Genomic DNA, 19167 nt, shown 5'->3' with positions numbered 1-19167 from the left:
TACTGTCACTATCATCATTATCAACAAAAATGTTAAATGTCAGGACACTGTGGGAGGGGTTGGGGAAACTAGCTGTTTTTTACTATGAATGAAATAAGTGATGTAATAGATTAATGTAAGTTTTGCTCTTATAGAGAATGAGCATTTAAAAATAATAAATAAAATAGTAAATAAAATTTACATACATATATACATATGTATATGTATTATGATAATAAGATGATAAAGAAATATTTTTACTTACCAAAATGCTGCAGGAATTAGGTAGAGAAATGGAATATGGAAAAACGCTTTTCTTATGCCTCTGGCCTAATCCATTAATCACTGTAGAATTAAAAAACTGTTCCAAATAGGATTGAAGGACTCTGAGATCAAAAAAGTTATCTATACGGCCTCCATAAATAGCATTTTCAAGCAAGCCATGTACAAATTCCCACTGAACATCTTTGTTACCTGTCAAATGAAAAATACACAGAACATACATTTTAATTAATGTTGTTTCTAAAAACATTACTACTGCTATGGGCATTCATTTAAAATTTCTTTCTTTCTTAACATGAAAGTCTAAGAATGGTTATAAGCACATTCTATGAAATACCTCCTGGAAATAAAAGTAGTATGCTATGGCTATTGGAAAACAAGGTGAATAAGATACAAAGAATCCTCTACTAAAAAGAAAATGGCCTCTTCACTTTACCAACATTCATATTTCTATATGGTAGTATATCTATTACCTATAGAAATGAAGCAGGAAGATTACAATACAGTGCATACTTTTAAAAGTTCATTCAGGGGGCAGCTAGGTGGCACAGTGAATAGAGCACCGGCCCTGAATTCAGGAGGACCTGAGTTCAGATTTGGCCTCAGACACAAAACACTTACTAGCTGTGTGACCCTGGGCAAGTCACTTAACCCCACTGCCTAACCAAAAATAATAATAATAATAATAATAATAATAATAATAATAATAATAATAATAATAATAATAATGAAAAGTTCACTTGGCTTTGCAACATATTATATGACTACCATTTATAGTTAACTTTTTAAATTTAATATAGTTAAAATAAAATTATTTATGTTCCCTCAGCAGATACCACCTTGATACCAGAATGAAAAAAACTAATGATTGTGCTGGGAAGTATCAGGAAGCCAAAAAAAAAAAATGATGAAAGCAAATAATATAAGAATAATCCAGAATTTATTTTACTCTTAGCATTTCTATTGTAGCTTCTAGCATTTCTATTGTAGCTTCTGATTACAATGAGATCTAGGAGCAACCACTAAGATTCTCATCAGGTTTTTTTGGTAGCTTCATGAATAAAGGAAAGTGCTTCCTACAATTTCATTCCCAGAATGAGTAAAAATAGACCTCGAGGAATTATAAAAGGTGTCCAGCAATTTTCTCACTACTCAATTGCTCATTGTAACATTACAACAGCGGCTGCAAAGTAGGATTAAATTCCAAAGTGAGATTTGTCAATGACTTTTCTAAATCAATACTCATATTTCTAAATGCACTTTGAAGTTTGCTAAATGATAAATCATTATTTGTTAGCTTAGTTGGAAAGAAAAAAATCACTGCAGTTTTAAAACTTATATTAAACTCCTAGAAAGACTGGATATGAGATATCCTTGCAAATCTGACTTCAGAATAAATGTCTTTTACTCTTGTGTCTTCATCTCCTTTTCTAAAGATAAGATTTTATTTTACTCATCCATGCTGAAATTCAAATATGACAGTCCATTTTGTTGTTATTTAAGCATTTTATTCAATAGCTATGCATTTCCTTGACACAAAGGAACATGTCCTGACTAAATGAACATGTAGTTGGGGTTTTCACTATCTGAATCTCAGCATGATTTTCACACAATGGCTTCTTATTTATTTCAGTTCAATAATATGGTTCAGGAGTAATGTACTAGACTAGTAATCAGGAGTCATGGCTCCGCTACTAATTCTTAGGGTTGTCTTGGGCAAGTCACTTAATGTTCCTATGCTTTAGTTCCCTCAACTGCTAAACAGATATATAATAACTGCTTTACTTACTTCCCATAGGTATTCTAGGCATCAAATTAGGTGGTGATAATGAGTATCTTAAAAAGACATTAAAAAGACTAATCAATTAAGTCATTATTATATGTCCTCACAGAATTCATAGCTCAAGTGTTTTTTTAAAATTATTATTATTATAAAATTGAAATAGGTAACCCCTTAAGCACATCCTAATCTCTGCCTTGGATGTCATATCTTAACCTCTTGCTCACATACAGTGTATCTCTTCATGTGGTAAAAGTAACACATAGGGGCAGCTAGGTGGCAGAGTGACTAGAGCTCTGGCCTTGGAGTCAGGAGGACCCGAGTTCAAATCCAGCCTCAGACACTTAACCTCGGTGACCCTGGGCAAGTCACTTAACCCTGAATACCTCACCAAAAAGCAAAAAAAAAAAAAAAGTAACACATGCTTTGGACCAGCTATCCTGCCAACTTTTAGCATGAATATTTGCTTGTACCTAGTGACTGACTCCTGCTATGCTGCCTGACTGTCTAGAAAGGTATCTCCACAATTTTCTCTAAGGATCCTAGCTGTGTATGAAGGCTCAGATTAAGATACCTTGGCCTTGTAAGCTCTCATCATCTATAAGTTGACACAGTTAAGTCCCAAATTCCATGGAGGAGGCTAAATGGCAGAGACCAATATAGTCTAGGAAGCCTGATCCAAGAATCAGAGATCAAGCAAGGTCATATAACTTTAGAGTCAGATGGACTTCAGATATCATCTAGTTTCACCAGCTCATTCTTAACAACAAGGAAACTGGAATCTTAAAAGAGATCAAATGACATATACAAAGTCATAGAAGTAGTAATAAAATACAGATTTGAACCCAGGTCCTCTGGTTTCAAATATAGGGTCTCTCTACCACACTGAGCTATTTCCCCATAAATTATCGGGAAGAAGAGCTTAAGGACAGATATCTTGAGGAAGGGAATAAAGACATTTAATATAGCCTTTTAAAAAGATATGCGTTCTTGAGAAAAAAAATTTGAACTTTCAGCACTCACCATCAAAAAGTCTGTCAATAATATCATACCCAGCTCGAAGATCCGACAAAGAAAATTCATAAAATTTAGTCCAACCCTGTTATACCATAAAAGGAAAATAAAAATAACTAAGTAGTGTACAATGAAATAGTAATGAATATGATGGACTATATATAGTCATTCACTCACTCATTCATTCAATCAGCATTTATTAAGTGCCAGGCATGGTGCTGGACACTAGGAATACAATATTCCATACCTTCAAGAAACTTCAATGCTATATAAAAGGAACAGCTGCAACAGCTTGTTTGGAAATCAAAGTACAAAGAAGACGACAACAATATGCAATAATCCAAGAAAGTCCACTTGAGAAATTTTAGTGGCAAACAAAGGAATCTACATTTAATACTAAAGGTAAGAAAGAGCCATCAGAGCTTCCTGAACAGAAGAGTAAATGTGGTAAAACTGATGCTTTAGGGATATTAATTTGGCAACTTTGGAAGGCAGACTGAAGATGATAGGAGTAGTAATTTTAAAAGTGAAACAATGTTCAGTATTTGCAATAAAAAGGAAACTAGTTAACTTAAACAAATCTCTTCCCTAATCTATCTTTATCTCACATAAAAACACTCCTTGATCCTTTACTGACCTCTCCTCACCACCTCCCCATTCAATTAGCTGTCAAGTATTATTTCATAAGTACAGTCAACACCTCTCACATTGAATTCTTGCTCTCACTTCATAGAGTCACCCCGTAATTCAGGCCTCCATCACCAGTCTTCTACCTGGACTCCTGGCTTTCAGTCTCTCAACCCACCCTGCCTCCAAGGAGCTCATCCTCTACACAGTTGCCCAGATAATCATCTCAAAATATAAGTTTTAACATATCACTTGACTGTTCAAGAAACTTCGGTGCTTCATTATTGCCTCTAGAATAAAAAAAAACCTAAAAAACTAAAAACTCCCTGATCTGGCCACTTAAAATCTTTCAAAAACTAGCCCTAATGTATCTTTTCACATTTATTTTACTTTGTTCTCCTTCACATATTCTGTTATTAGTCAAATGCAACAACTTGCTCTTCTCTAAACTTGCCAACCTGTCTCCTGCTCCCACAGCTTTGAATTGAACAGTCTGTGTACCTATAGAACACTTCCTCCTTACCTCTACTTCTTAGAAACCATGACTTCCTTCAAGGCTCAGCTCTTATGCCACCTGCTCCAGACATCTATTACCAGTCCCATAGCTGATAGTCTTTTTATACGGACTCATAAAATTCTGAATATGCTTACTGGTTTATGTGTATATTACCTCAAGTAGAATTCAGGTTCATTCAAGGAGCTATATTTTCATTTTTTCCTAATCCCTCCCCATTAATGGAGTTAATCCTCAAATCACAAAGCTATGCTAGTGGAACACAAGCTCTGGCAGGTTCCATTACGCTGGAACGACTTTGCTTACAATTTTAGCAACAGACTTGAGCCTGCCTTCTGAGCACTTAGTTCGTGTAAGTGGAAAGAGTGGATCCATCAGTGGATAAAGCACTGGCCCTGGAGTCAGGAGGACCTGAGCTCAAAATCCAGCCTCAGACACATAATATGCCCTAGCTGTGTGATCCTGGACAAGTCACTTAACCCCACTGCCTAGCCAAAAATAAAAAAAAATCCATCACCAGTAAGCTGGATACTTGGTAATAAATTCTTGAGCCACAGCAAACTATGAAAGAAAGTAAAATACAAAATAGCCCACACTCTTACATGGCACCTTTCTGCTTCTACAGTGATAAAAATAGATGGAAAGGGGTATTAAGAATCATAATTTTTAGACTCTGACTTAGCTGTTGAAACTCTAAGTCTGAGATCCTTATCCAGTGACCACTGAGGAACTATACTTGAGAAACTGAATTTTATCAATCTTGACATTCTTGCTATTAGAAAAAAAAAAGAATACAGAATACAGTTGTAACTAAATGGAAGGATGGCTAATATATTCTCCTTATATAACCAAATGAAGGAGTTGTCAAGAGTAAATTTTATCACACATCTCAAGGCTACAAGAAACATCATTTCACGGAATATTTGGTCACCTCACGTTGAAGTGCTCATAATAAGCATTTGCAAAAAGACCACCATCAACATAATCATAACCTATATACCAATACCATAGAACATAAAGAGGCAGAAGTATTTTACAAATAACTCAATAAAGCTCTAAATTAAATCAACATCAGCATATACTTTGAGAGGTAGTATAGCTGCCTTCAAAGTCAGGAAGAGCTATTCAAGTTCTATTTCTTTTTTTTCAATTTTTGTTTTTAAAATTTTGGGTTCCAAATTTTCTCCCTTCCTCTCTCCCCACCCACCATCATTGAGAAGGCAAGCAACTCAATACAGGTTACACATGTGTAGTCATGAAAAACACTTCCATAGTAGTCATGTTGTGAAAAACATGCTAAGTATATTTCCCTTCATCCTATCTCGCCCCTCATTTATTCTATTCTCTCTTTTGACCCTGTCCTTCTTTAGAAGTGTTTGCTTCTGATTACCCCCTCCCCCAATCTGCCTTCCTCTCTATTATCCTCCTGCTCTCTTGTCCTCTTCCCCCCTATTTTCTGTAGGGTAAGATAGATTTCCATACCCAATTGAGTGTGTATGTTATTCTCCTTAAGCCAAAGTTCTATTTCTAACACATCTTTTGTGATGCTGGGCAAGTGATTTAAACTCTCAAGCCCCAAATCACTCTGTAAGATTTTATCTTGCAAAACAGTTGCCAAACAGCATTGGCAGAAGGAGACTGTCTACCACAGGGAGCTCCCTACAGTAATTGTACCATGAATTGAAGCAAATATAAAATATTTTAATATTCAGAGGTTTCAATGTAAATGGTGATAAAGGAGAATAGGAAGAAGGTGGACAAAAGGTTGGAAAAACAGATCAGTAATAAGAAGTGAAAGAAATAAAAGTCTTTCAGACTACACAGAAACCTTACGTCCATACACCACGAATACTTACTTTGAGACAAGAATCAGCCTGGATTACATCTATACTCACTAGACATCGTGAGTCCAGTTTAATAACCATAAAAAAGATAATAAAAAAGTGAAATCAGACAGGTCATAGCTCATCAATGGTATGAATAGCAGTCTGTGCAGTTTTGCCACTAACTAAGCAAAGATCAAAAGCTAGAAGAGTGAGGAAAAGATATGGCATATAATTAAAAGAATTCCAAGTAGTTACTGATAATGAAAAATGAGATATGGAAGGAAAATGAGACAGAACCCAATTTAAATAATTTTATGCTGAGGTTTACCTGACACAAATCAATCTCCAAATCTCCATAATGAGGAAACCAAAAGAACCTGGGCGGTATCTAAGTCAGCTTACTTGACAAGTTAAGAGATTTGGAAAGAAAGGGCAATATTGGTTTAGAACATAAACTCTTTGGTAAAAACCTTACGAGAATGGAGGGCTTAGAAGGCTATGAGCAGAATCACCAAAAAATGCTAGACTTGACTAGAGTCAGGAAGATCTGAGTTAAAATCCTGCCAATAACCCTTAAAAGTTGTGCTAACCTAGACAAGTCACTTAATCTCTCTCAGACTCAGTTTCCTCATCCAAAAAATGAGGACAATAATAGCATCCACCTCAGAGATTATTATGAAGATCAAATGAGATAACATACGTAAAATGTCTTGCAAACTTTAAAGAGCTATTAAAATGCTATTATTATTATCATTTTCATCATCATCATTATTATTCTTAAAACAGAGAAGTAATCAAAGATAAAGCCAGTTTGAAGATAGCTTGCCAAGACACCTACTAAAGAAATAATCCCAATGGCACCTAATGATGAAATAGGAAAGAGGACAATAAACCAAAGAAAAATGGGGGGAAAAAAAGTTAGATGAGATTTTTAACAAAATGTTTTTTACCATTGGAGAAAACTGAGCTTCTACAGTTGGACTCAAATTTCACTGCTCCAGAAATATGTATAGAGGAGACAGAAATGATGCCACTGAGGAGAATAATTATCAGACTAATTACCCATAAAGAGGTCTGATGTAAGTGGGAAAGGAGTGGGAGATCAATTCACAAAGTATATGAAGGAGAAGATACTAAAGATATAGAAAAAATGACAGACTCTATTAACCCTAAAAAAAAAAGTTACCAAAAGGACATCTGTACTTATTAACATATACGCCTACTGGCACATCTATATATAAAATTTTTATGAGAATAATCAACACAAAGATCAAGGGTATGCTCAAGAGTGAGAGTAAGGAAAATGCAAATTACATACTACAGCAAACCACATTTTTACTATCACACAACTGACTGAAAGACGTAGATAATATGAACTACTCTATTTATTTACTGATCCCTTCCCCCCCTAAAAAAAGCATTTGATTTAGTAGAACCAAATGCCCAACTTACAAAATCCCTTCAAAAGAAGTGATTCCAATTAATACTTAAATATTTGTTAAGAATTCTTAAAAGATATAACAGAGATAAAACCTTGTTTGACAATACTATGGTCATTAATATCAGGAACAGAAATGGAGAGCTTTTTAAATACATTTACCAGTGCCTGAAACACAGCACAAAGTCTAAATTGGAGGTAAACTTTTGCACAGAATTATTTAAATTGGGTTCTGTCTTATTTTCCTTCCATATCTCATTTTTCATTATCAGTAACCACTTGGAATTCTTTTAATTATATGCCATATCCTTTCCTCATTCTTCTAGCTTCTTCCTTCTATCATCTTCCTAGATGATAAGGTCTTCCAGATGCTTGTTCGCAGATGACTGTATGTACTAAGCCCCAAACACAAAAGATCCTCCTCAAACCAATTTGAGGTGAACCTAGAACCAATTTGAGGTAAACCAATCATATAAAAAAGCTCAGTGAATGAAGAATGTGTTTTGTCCAGGTCAAGACATGCAGGTATATACATTTCCTACGCAGCTTACCCATCTGTGTGATATAAGTATATATCATACACACACACACATATTCTGTAGAGACAGAGCAAACAGTCAACAAGTTAGGCTTGGAATTAAACAGGATAACAATGAAACTTCTTTAAGGACTCTAAACTTCTCCCTATTAATGACATATTTATCAAATTATCAGCTACCTTATACCTAAGGATAGTTAGTGCACTGGACAACAGAATTGCTTAGACACAAATCCAAATAGAATTGCAGGAAGTATTAAAGCAAGAGGTAAAAAAAAAGCTAAAGAATGATTTGAAAAACTAAATGAAAACTATGGAAGAAAGTAAAAAAAGTGAAGTAAAAAGAGAATTAACAACTTGGGAAAAGAGGTATATAACTTTATCTAAGAAAATAACTCCTTGAAAACTAGATAGAAACTAATGACTCCTTGAGTCATTGAGAAGTACTGAAGTCCAAACACTGAAAAAAAAAAATAGAAGAAAATGTGAATTATGTGATAATAAAATCAACTGACCTGGAAAACAGATCAAGGAGAGATAATTTAAGAATCATTGGACTACCTGAAAACCATGACAAAAAAAAAAAGCATAGGTATCATATTTTAAGAAATCTCAAAATAAAATTGCCCAGATCTCTCAGAAATAGAAATAATCCTGGTCACTGCTTGAGAGAAACCTCCAAATAAAAATTAGGTCTAGGAAAAAGACAAGAAAAAGAAAGTGAAGCAATAAGTACAAGTCTCATGTCTATGACATATGAGGAATGGATTCTAATTTATAGGAATAAGACCTATCCCCCAGCTCGTAAATGTTCAAAGGATATGAATAGATAGTTTTCAGAGGAAGAAATCTAAGGTAAAAAAAAATGTCCTAAGTCACTAATAATTAGAGAAATGCACATTAAGACAACCCTAAGGTACCACTTCACACCTTCAAATAGGCAAAGTTGACAAGAAAATGACAAATGCTCTGGGAAAACAGGTATATTAATGCACTCTTGGTGGAGCTGTGAACTTATCTTGTCATTTTGGAAATCAATTTGTAACTATACCCCAAAACCTATTAAACTGTACATAACCTTTGACCCAGCAACATCACTACTACATCTATATCCCAGAGATCAAAGAAAGAGGGATACATAAGCACAAAAATAGTGTTAATTAAAAAGTCTTCAGCAATCAGCAGCTCTTTTTGTGGTGACAAAGAACTGGAAAGTGAGGGGGTGTCCATCAATTAGAGGACGGCTCAATAAGTTATGGGGTGTGTTTGTGTGTGTGTGTGCACGGAGAAATGCTACTGTGCTGTAAGAAATGATGACATTAGAAAAAATGGGGAAGCCTCGTATGAAATGATACAGAGCGCAATGAGCAGAACCAGGAGACAATGTATACAACAACAACAAAACTGTGAAGACAAATAACTCTAAAACACATAAGCACTATGATCAACGCAATGCAATCAACTGTGGTTCCAAAGGATTCATGATCAAACATGCCAGAGAAAGAGGTGTTAAACTCAGAGAGCAGACTGAATTATTTTTTCTTGATATGATGAATGTGGAAATTTGTTTTGCTTTGCTCTACATCTTTCAAAAGGGTTTTGTTCTCCCTTTCTCAATGGGTGGTGGAGGGAAAGTATGAGAAAGAGAGAATTCAGAATCGAAAAATGGTAAAATTGAATGTAAACAATTTAAATGCCATTTTGTTCACTTGTCATTAATAAAGCATTTTAACAAAAAACAAAACAACCCCCCCAAAAGGTGATATTTCTAATGGACAGTATTGCAAATTTTTTTTGTTTGTTTTTTGTTTTGTTGTTGTTGTTGTTGTTGTTTTTGGCAGTTGGGGCTAAGTGACTTGCCCAGGGTCACACAGCTAGTAAGTGTCAAGTGTTTGGTCTGAGGCCGGATTTGAACTCAGGCCCTCCTGAGTTTAGGGCTGGTGCTCTATCCACTGTGCCACCTAGCTGCCCCTGCAAATGTTTTAATACATATGTTTGAAACTCATAAAACTCAGAAATTTTCCTGTAAAAATATTATTATAGGGGCAGCTAGATGGTGCAGTAGATAGAGCACCGGCCCTGAAGTCAGGAGGACTGAGTTCAAATCCAGCCTCAGATCAAACACTTGACACGAACTAGCTGTGTGACCCTGGGCAAGTCACTTAACCCCAAATGCCTCAAAAGTAAAAACAAAAAACAAAAACAAAAATAAAAATATTATTATAGCTTGTTCTAATCTAGAACACAGACCTACACAACTCACATTTACTAAAATACATTGTCTTAACAATGAAAATGATTTTAAACAAAACTGCTGCTATAATATTCAGTTAGACCCATCCGTTTGAAAAAGAAGTGCAAATGGAAAATAATCTGGGACCAGAATTAAATTGTAAAAATAGAGTAGACAAGAATGCACTGATTGTGACAGGTAGTTGTTTAGAAATCAACAATGGAATATAAATAACAATGGGAAATAAGGTTTATGTTAATTTCATCTTCTGGCCATACAAAATGGCAGGAATGTAGAAAAGAGTGGTCTCCAGTAAGAAGGTTACAACAGATGTGGTGTTGGTATGTTCCCTTTTTTCAAAATCACTGTGATCCAATTATTATTTCTTCCTCTTCACAGTTACTATCACCTGCTGATGTATATATGTTCTCAATGGCTATAGCATTGGGTTCATGGTCTCACTCTCAATCACGTCCCCTATAACCACTTTAGAGCTCTGGACCGGGAGTCAGGAAAACCTGAGTTGAAATCTGGCTTTAGATGTTTACTGGCTGTGTAATCTTGGGCAAATCACTTAACCTCTACCTGCTTCTGTTTCCTCAGCTGTAAAATGGAGTTAATAATAGCACCTATTTCACGGAGTTATTGTGAGAATCAAATGAGATATCTGAAAAGTATTTAGCACAGTGCCTGGTACATAGCAGGGACTTATTAAATGTTTCTTTCCTTCCTTCCTAACTCAACCTACCACCTAATTTGCTCCACTTTGAATTGCATACAACACACATTTATTAAGGACCCACTATATGCCTAGGCTACTGACAGTCACTAGAGAAAGAAACAACAACAACAAATGAACCAACCTCACCTCCTAAAAATGTGTGGTGCCTAATTTTTGCTGGGCTCTCACTACTGTTCAAAAGTCTTTCTAATATTCTCCAATTCGCTTCTTTGCTCATTTCTCATTGGAACTGTTCCAAATATCCAAATACTGAAACTGTTCCAAATATTGTGGCCTCTTTGAGCCCCCAACTATATTCTGATCTCTCACTTTTACAAAGATGACCTGGCCTCCTTCACAAAACTGACTGCAACCATCCAATAGCAGTTCCCTCCTTTTTCTCATATTCATGGCCCTCTACAATCACACACAAATGTACCTCTCCCACTGCCATACAATTCCTCTCAACCCACTCTATGTTCTAGCCATATTCTAGTACTCTTTATCTGTTCTACTTTCCCACCTTTATGCTTTTTTACCTTGTACCTCAAATGTCTTCCCTTTCCTCTTTAGACTACTGAATTGCTTGCTACCCATGCTTTACAGCCCAACTCAAAGGCCATTTCTTCCATAAAACTTTTTCTGATTCTCTTCTAGGGATGACCACACCTCCTCAGACCACAGGCCATAATTGATATGTACTTCTCTGATAGGCTTACAGTATATTCTTGGGTACTAAAGTTATCTGTATATGAACTTCATCATCTAAGATCCATGATGGTAAATACAGTCTTTATCTTCACTCTGTATCTTTCTTAGCATCAAACAGTGCAGGAAGCACTTAATAAATGTTGGATATTTTAACTTCTGTGACAATGTATCCCAAACAAAGGAGATAGAATAAGGAATATTGTCATAAAGTGGTCTTCCAAGTTAGAATCAATGAAGACCACTTCTTGGTGAGTCCCCAAGATAATTTTGCATATGCTTATAAATTATATTTTGTCTTATCCAATGGAAAACAATCTCCTTGAGAACAAGGTCTGCTTATTTTTGTTTTAGGATCCCTAAACCCCTAGCATAGTGCCTGGCATATAGTGGGTCCTTAATAAATGTGTGTTGTATGCAATTAAAATTATTTTTCCCCCAAACAACAGCAACAACAACAAAATACTGTAAGGCAGGGGTCCTTAGCCATTTTTTTGTGTCATGGGCCACTATGGAAGCCAGATGAAGACTACGGAGCTCTACTCAGATTAATGTTTTTAAATACATAAAATAAAACACATAAGATTACGAAAGAAACCAATTAATACTGAAATGTAATTATCAAAATACTAAAAGAAACAAGTTCATAGACCCAAGGTTATGAAGAACCTTTGGCTTTAAGGAAACAATATGCTGAAGTTAATATTTCCATAAAAAATGGTACTTCTTACTTGAGGAATATAATTTCTTCTTTCCTGGCATGCAGCATGGAACCAGGCCAGGCTGAAGAGAGCATGTGCCCGTTCCACAATGTCTTTTCTGCTAATTTGCTCTGGAGTCCAGGATTCATATGTCCGCATTAAGTTCTTCTTCAAACCTGGAGGTGCCTAAAGAAAAAAAAATGAGCATTTCGCAACAACATAGTTACATTTCATTAGATAAATATGTTTACCTTAATTTAAACACATACAAAAGAGGTATTTCCCAACAAATATAAATACAGCTCAATCTAATTTCTATGCATTAAAGAACTGCTGAAATCACAAGGTTGTTTTAGTGTCTAGGGGAGCAAACCAAAAAAATTGACATTTTGTGGATTTTACAGTCTATTTTTTAAATTGTTAATCAAAACATTTTATATGTCTAAGAAATACCTAAACACATGAACATTATTCTCAGTAGATAATTGAATTGTCTCACTGAACATTTCCAAAATGAGATACACATCCTCTGAAATCAGATAACACAAAGGTGTTATGACAGCTCTTAAAACAAAACATAATAGCTAATGGCAATCCCTTTAAGAAATGGATTAACAACCAATCACTGCTGGCAATCCATAAGACAACTAAGTAAAATCAAAAGAGCTCTAAATTATTATCTGCCCCAAAGAAAACTCCAGACTTGGCCTGGAGAAACAGGAATTTGTTTTCTAGTCCTCAATTTTGAGGATCTCTTTATAAACTATGGAATTAGCAATGGCCATTTTGAAAATAAACCTGTAGGTTCATATCCATTTCCTGGTAGACTGATGAGAATAAAAAAGGCTCTTCCCAGAAATCTGGCTTTTTCCTAGAGCAGATATATCAAACACACTACTCAATGACTACATGTGGCCCAGAACACTTCAGTTATAGCTAAACAAGATTAAAATGTAATTGGAACATATTTAACAAAATATTGAAACACAATAAAATATGAATATTACATTTTAAAACTAAGTCAATATGTGATTTGAAGGATTCTTGACGTACGGAGTAGTGGCCCCCATTTCTAATTAAGTTTGACACCACTGTCATAAAATATTAGGAAAAAAAACGACGAAGCATAAAAATACTGAATTAGAAGAAATGGAGATTCTATTCCAAACTCTGGAATCTTAGGAAAAATCTAAATTTTTTAAAGACAATCTACATTATGTGAAACATCAAGTTTTAGTGGATTACAGTTTGGGAAATACTGATCTGGTCCAATCCCCCACATGATTTACAAACCCTTTCTGACATCACTATCCTCTGCACAATGCAGTACCTATTCTGAGTTCAACTGATAAAGTGTTCATTGCCTCTCTCTTGGCCTCATTTTATTAATGCGTAAAGGGAGACTTGAACTATATGATTTGTACAATCCCTTCCAGATGCAAATTTTGTTTCTACAATGGTAGGGAATGTTTTCTTTCCAATAAAGGACCATAGAGAAAGTGGAAGAGTCAGTAAAAATATTTTTAAATAATTATTTTTTATTTTCAAGAAAAAAAAATATATACATAACTTTTTACCACAGGTTTTTGAAATTAATAATAATGACTAGCAAAGTTGATAAATGCAAAAAAGTACAAATACATTTAAAAGATATACGCTTTAGTTCTCTACCATGGTCAATACAGATGACACTAGATGGTTACTCAAGTAATTTTGAGACCTGAAACACTGTGCAAATACCACCATCACCACTGCTATTACTAAATCACTATAACATGTAAGAGTGATAACAATGCTTTGTATTTGTATTGTGCTCTACAGTTTATGAAGCACATGCACAAAGACTATCTCATTCAATGTGCTCAATGACCTTGAGAGTAGGCAGGGCTGGTTTTTTAATCTCCATTTTTACAATAAAGATACTCAGATTACATGACATCGCTAGTAAGCAATAAGTACACGACTTGAACTAGGTCTTCTTGCTCTTTGCACCATATCATACTGACTTTCAATATAAGAAATAGCATTCCATAAAAGCTGAAAAGAGAGGACTAAAACATTTTTTCATTGATACCATCCTGTTCTTTTTGATTCAGACCTCAGACCTCAGAAGTCTTCCAGTCTAATCTCATCACTTTATAAAGAAATTGAAGCCAAGGAAGGAGTTGGTGGCAGAACTATGACTTAAACTCAGTCCCTTTGCCTCTAATTTTTTCATTTTCACATAAAGCATTTAAGTATAATACACATTCATTCTCTGTCAAGTCACTTATTACACTATGATCCGTGACCACATTTATATAACAGTAAATTGTATCAATATGCCAGTGATCCAAGTTTACGATGCTTTTACCTCATATGTTATCTTCAGACTGGACTGAAGTAAAATAGGCGTAAAGTTAGGATGCACTTCAGCTGTGAGCCAAAGACGAAAACTCTCTTTGGGTTGAAGAGAATTGAGTTCCTAGAAGAAAGAAAGAAAATAACAGATATATTTAAACAAATATTACAAGTGGACCCATTTTGTATTGTTAGAACCTTAAATGTCTATGTTTATCATATACTTCCTATTAAGTCCTTATGAAAGATTTTAATAAAATTTTAATAAAAATTAAATATAAGTTAATGACGACTGGAAAAATATGGTTTACAAGTATGATCTAATTTAAATATTGCGCTTCACTTATAAAAAGTGTGAAATAGAAAAAAAAGGGTTAGGGATGGATAGGGTGGCAAAAATGTTATGGTTAGATATAAATGTAACATGTAAATTAAAAAAAAACATAACCATAACCATGCAATGTAAAAAATGCAAAGCTTAGATCTTGGGAATTTTCCTTAGGTCAGCACTTAAATAATGAAAAAAAAAAAAGGAAACCAAAAGGTAAATCTATGTAGTATCTGGACCCATATCAATATATTTGGAAATCTCGACAGAATAAAAACATTTATAAAACACACACAAAAAATGAACTTCTTGGATAAAGCACTGGCCCTGGAGTCCAGAGGGACCTGAGTTCAAATCCAGCCTGATACATAACACTCACTAGCTGTATGACTCTGGGCAAGTCACTTAACCCCAACTGCCCTCATAAACAAAAAAAAATGAACTTCTTTACAAAGTACACCCAATATGCTTTAATAAAGGAAAATTTAAGTCACTGAGTTCTCAATCTATCAATTAGGATTTTATATCCAGAATCTATAATTAGGCCTGCTGTCTATTGTATCACATCTAAACTCTGCTTGGTCACTTTCAAGCCCTCTATAATCTGGCCCCAATGTACCCATTCCACATTTTTCCCATTACTTCTCAACATATATTCCTGAACATCTGATGCATGTTTCCTTCTCTAGGCCTTTTGTTATCCTGAACTAGTGTGTCCTCTCTCCCCATCTATTACTATAACCCTTACTCATCATTCAAGACCTATATTAAATTCTTCCATTTCTATTAAACTTCCTTCAAGTATTTCTACCCATACTGACCTCTCCCATATCCAAACTCCTATTGCTCCCTAAGGGCACACAATTGTTCCCAATTGCCTGGAATGGGTTCATTTTGTCTCTTATTAGATTGTAGTCTTTAAAGATGGGAACTGGGTCATATTTCTCTTGAGCCTTACAACAACTAGCACAGTGGTGAGTAGACAATAGGTACTTAGTAAATGTCTGAAGTGTATGAGTACACCAGTCATAATTGTCAAATTACATGACACTCAGCTATATTTTACTTATGTAATATATACATAATTATTCATATATTCCCACAAAATAGCTAATTATTATGCTGAAAATTCATGAAAATTAATATTAAGAGTATCCTTACTATTTCCTATGAAATAAAAATTGGAAAAACAGAATAATAGAAAAATAGAACATAACAGAAGTAACAGAAAAATAGAAACTTGATAGGTATAGTAATCAGAAGAAGAGAACGACAGCCATTCATCTTAAATACCAAAATATGATTTAGCCTTTTTTTTTTTCATTTCATCTATTTAGGTTTTAAGGTTAGATTTTTTCTGGCTAGGCAACTGGGGTTAAGTGACTTGCCCAGGGTCACACAGCTAGTACGTGTCAAGTGTCTGGTCTGACACCAAATTTGAACTCAAGTCTTTGTGACTCCAGGGCTGGTGCTCTATGCACTGCACCACCTAGCTGCCTCTCAGATTAAATTTTCAAGATATTTGTGGGTCACTGAAAATAAAAGAACCCAAAAATTCAGATATACTGCCAACAAGTGGTAGTAAATACTTGGTTCCTTGATTTTAACTGTTAGGATTTAGAAATGGTTAGGCAATGATTTGCTTATCTATGGGAACCTCTGCTTGCCATTCACCTAATGCTCCTGACTCCAAGACATTTATTTACTATAGCACAGGAAGCCTGTCTGAAGGCTGTCCACTTAGGTTTATCCCAGGAGAAGTATCATTAAGATCCAAGGTCTGCAACTAGATCATGCATAACTGACTAAGACTGAACTGCCAGGCAAACCATAATTGCACAGATGAAGTCACTGAAAATATGAATATAGAGTCACATTGCCCCAGGGATCTGAGTCTTCCCCAGGCATTGGTGCAAAAGTTTCAGTGGTTTGGCATTATCTCCAGGAGTTTCACAGGCAGCAGAGATGTGCGGCCAGAGTAGGAATATCATAAAAAGATAACAGATTTACAAAATAACTCTGAGGTACCACATCACACCTATCAGATTGGCCAACATAACAAAACAGGAAAATGACAAATGTTGGAGAAGATGTGTGAAAATTGGAACATTAATGCATTGTTGGTGGAGTTGTGAAATGATCCAATCACTCTGGAGAGCAATTTAGAACTATGACCAAAGGGCTGTAAACAATGTAGCACTTCTAGGGCTGTATCCCAAAGAGATCATACAAATGGGAAAAGGACCCACATGTAGAAAAATATTTATAGCAGCTCTTTTTGTGGTGGCAAGGAATTGGAAATTGAGAGGATGCCCATCAATTGGGGAATGGCTGAACAAGTTGTGGTATATGAATGTAATGGAATACTATTGTGCTACAAGAAATGATGAACAGGCAGACTTCAGAAAAACCTAGAAAGACTTGTATGGTCTGATGCTAAGTGAAGTGAGCAGAACCAGGAGAACTTTCTACACAGTAACAGCCACATTGTGCAATGACTAAAGCTGATAGACTTAGCCCTTCTCAGCAATGCAAGGATCTAAGACATTTCTAAAGGTCTCATGATGTTAAATGCTATCTACATCTGAAGAAAGAACTATGGAGTTTGAATGCAGATCGAAGCATACTATTTGCTATTTTTTTTCTCCTGTTGTGTTTTGTTTCCTTTTTCAAGCCAGTTCATTCTGATTGTTAAAAGCTACTTCTCTACCATGACTACAGATTATCCCGATACTCAAGATGTTAGAGAAAATTAAAAGGACAGTTTTAGTTTATCCTTCTAATCTCTTTGATAGCTCCATCTCTCCACTATCCACTCACCTACCCATTCATACACATCTCATTCATATTTATATAGTACTTTCCAATTTACAAATCATCTGTAAATTGCATTCATCACAACAACTCTCTAATATAGAGAATGCAAGTCTTAAATCCAGTAGAATCAGTGGCTGCTCACTATGACTCCCTTGCTGAACTCTTCCCATTACTGAAGCTGAACAAGAGGCAGCCACAAAACAGTGTGTGTCTGCCATGAAAGTGCAAAATGCAACAAACAGGCTCTTTCTAATTCTACAGTTTACCCCATTTTGGTGCCTTTACCTGTATAATATGTGTTCTCCTTCAAAGCAATCTATGCTTGCCTCTTCCTAAACAATATGCTGTTTTGCAACAAAATAAAAAAAAAAAACCACTTCCCTTAAGTCTAATGGACCGTGTAACATTTAAAATTCAATGGTTAAAAGGATATCTTTCCAGGAAAAAATAAAATCACTTTTTGAATTATCATTTAAAAATAACTTGGCAAGGTTTTAAATATATTTAAAGTGATTTCATCGTATTCTGATTTCTAGAATATTCACAAGTACTATGTGTTATAGCTTCATACAGAATAACGTTATATAGGGATTCTTCTATGGAGTAAGTTAAACAGTATACTTACTATATTCCCATTTATCCGAACCTACCTTTTCCAGAACAGGAAGCCATGAAACCACAAGATGTAAGTTCTTCAAGCACAGCCAGTCTCCATTTTGAGCACATTCTCTCAGCATTTGAATTGCTATATCAGCTTGACCTTGGCCCATGGCAACCTAGGAGAAAAACAGAAAACAGTTACATTACAGACTATGTTGTCAGTGTCACACTAGAAATTTTCAGTATTTTATACTGAACTATAGTTTAGAGCTTTTATGATGAGATTTCTGAGTTTATAATTTAATGTATTCTAAAACCTAGCAGTTAATATTAAAATGCCATTTCCAGTCAAACAAGAAGCAGTGACTATCCTTCTTTCTCTTTCCTGTTGTTGCCAGAATTGCTGACTGTAGCAGCATTTATTCCACTTCTTCCACTGCCTTACTATGAAACCTATTATCCAGATGTGATGGACTATTACGGTTCCTTAAGAAATGAAGAAATGCAGGAGTAAAGGCAGGAACTCATCTGAGCTCTCCCTGAAACTGCTCCAAATACATTTAAAAATGACTCTAAATAAATTCCAGAGCTGCAGAACCCACAAAAAGACAGAGTGAAACAAATTCCCAGCCCAAGACAACCTAGAACGTCAACAGGAAAGGTCTGTTGCACCAGGCCGAGAGAGGAGCAAAGTTCAGCACACGCTGCACCAGCAAACCCA

General features: G+C 35.2%; 1 protein-coding gene across 1 annotated transcript in view; it reads right to left on the bottom strand.

Moving 5' to 3' along the window:
• Nucleotides 1–19167, bottom strand: part of DYNC2H1 (dynein cytoplasmic 2 heavy chain 1) — a 370089-nt gene that overhangs the window by 115568 nt on the left and 235354 nt on the right. Inside the window, 5 exon segments of the mRNA XM_020996144.2 lie at nt 245–453; nt 3065–3140; nt 12392–12547; nt 14715–14825; nt 18497–18622. Coding sequence (XP_020851803.1) covers nt 245–453; nt 3065–3140; nt 12392–12547; nt 14715–14825; nt 18497–18622 — 678 coding nt within the window.

The sequence above is a fragment of the Phascolarctos cinereus genome, unplaced genomic scaffold (genome assembly GCF_003287225.1).
Source record: "Phascolarctos cinereus isolate Bilbo 61053 unplaced genomic scaffold, phaCin_HiC Scaffold_726;HRSCAF=1367, whole genome shotgun sequence".
Lineage (NCBI taxonomy): Eukaryota > Metazoa > Chordata > Mammalia > Diprotodontia > Phascolarctidae > Phascolarctos > Phascolarctos cinereus.
This window is presented reverse-complemented; position numbering and strand designations above follow the sequence as displayed.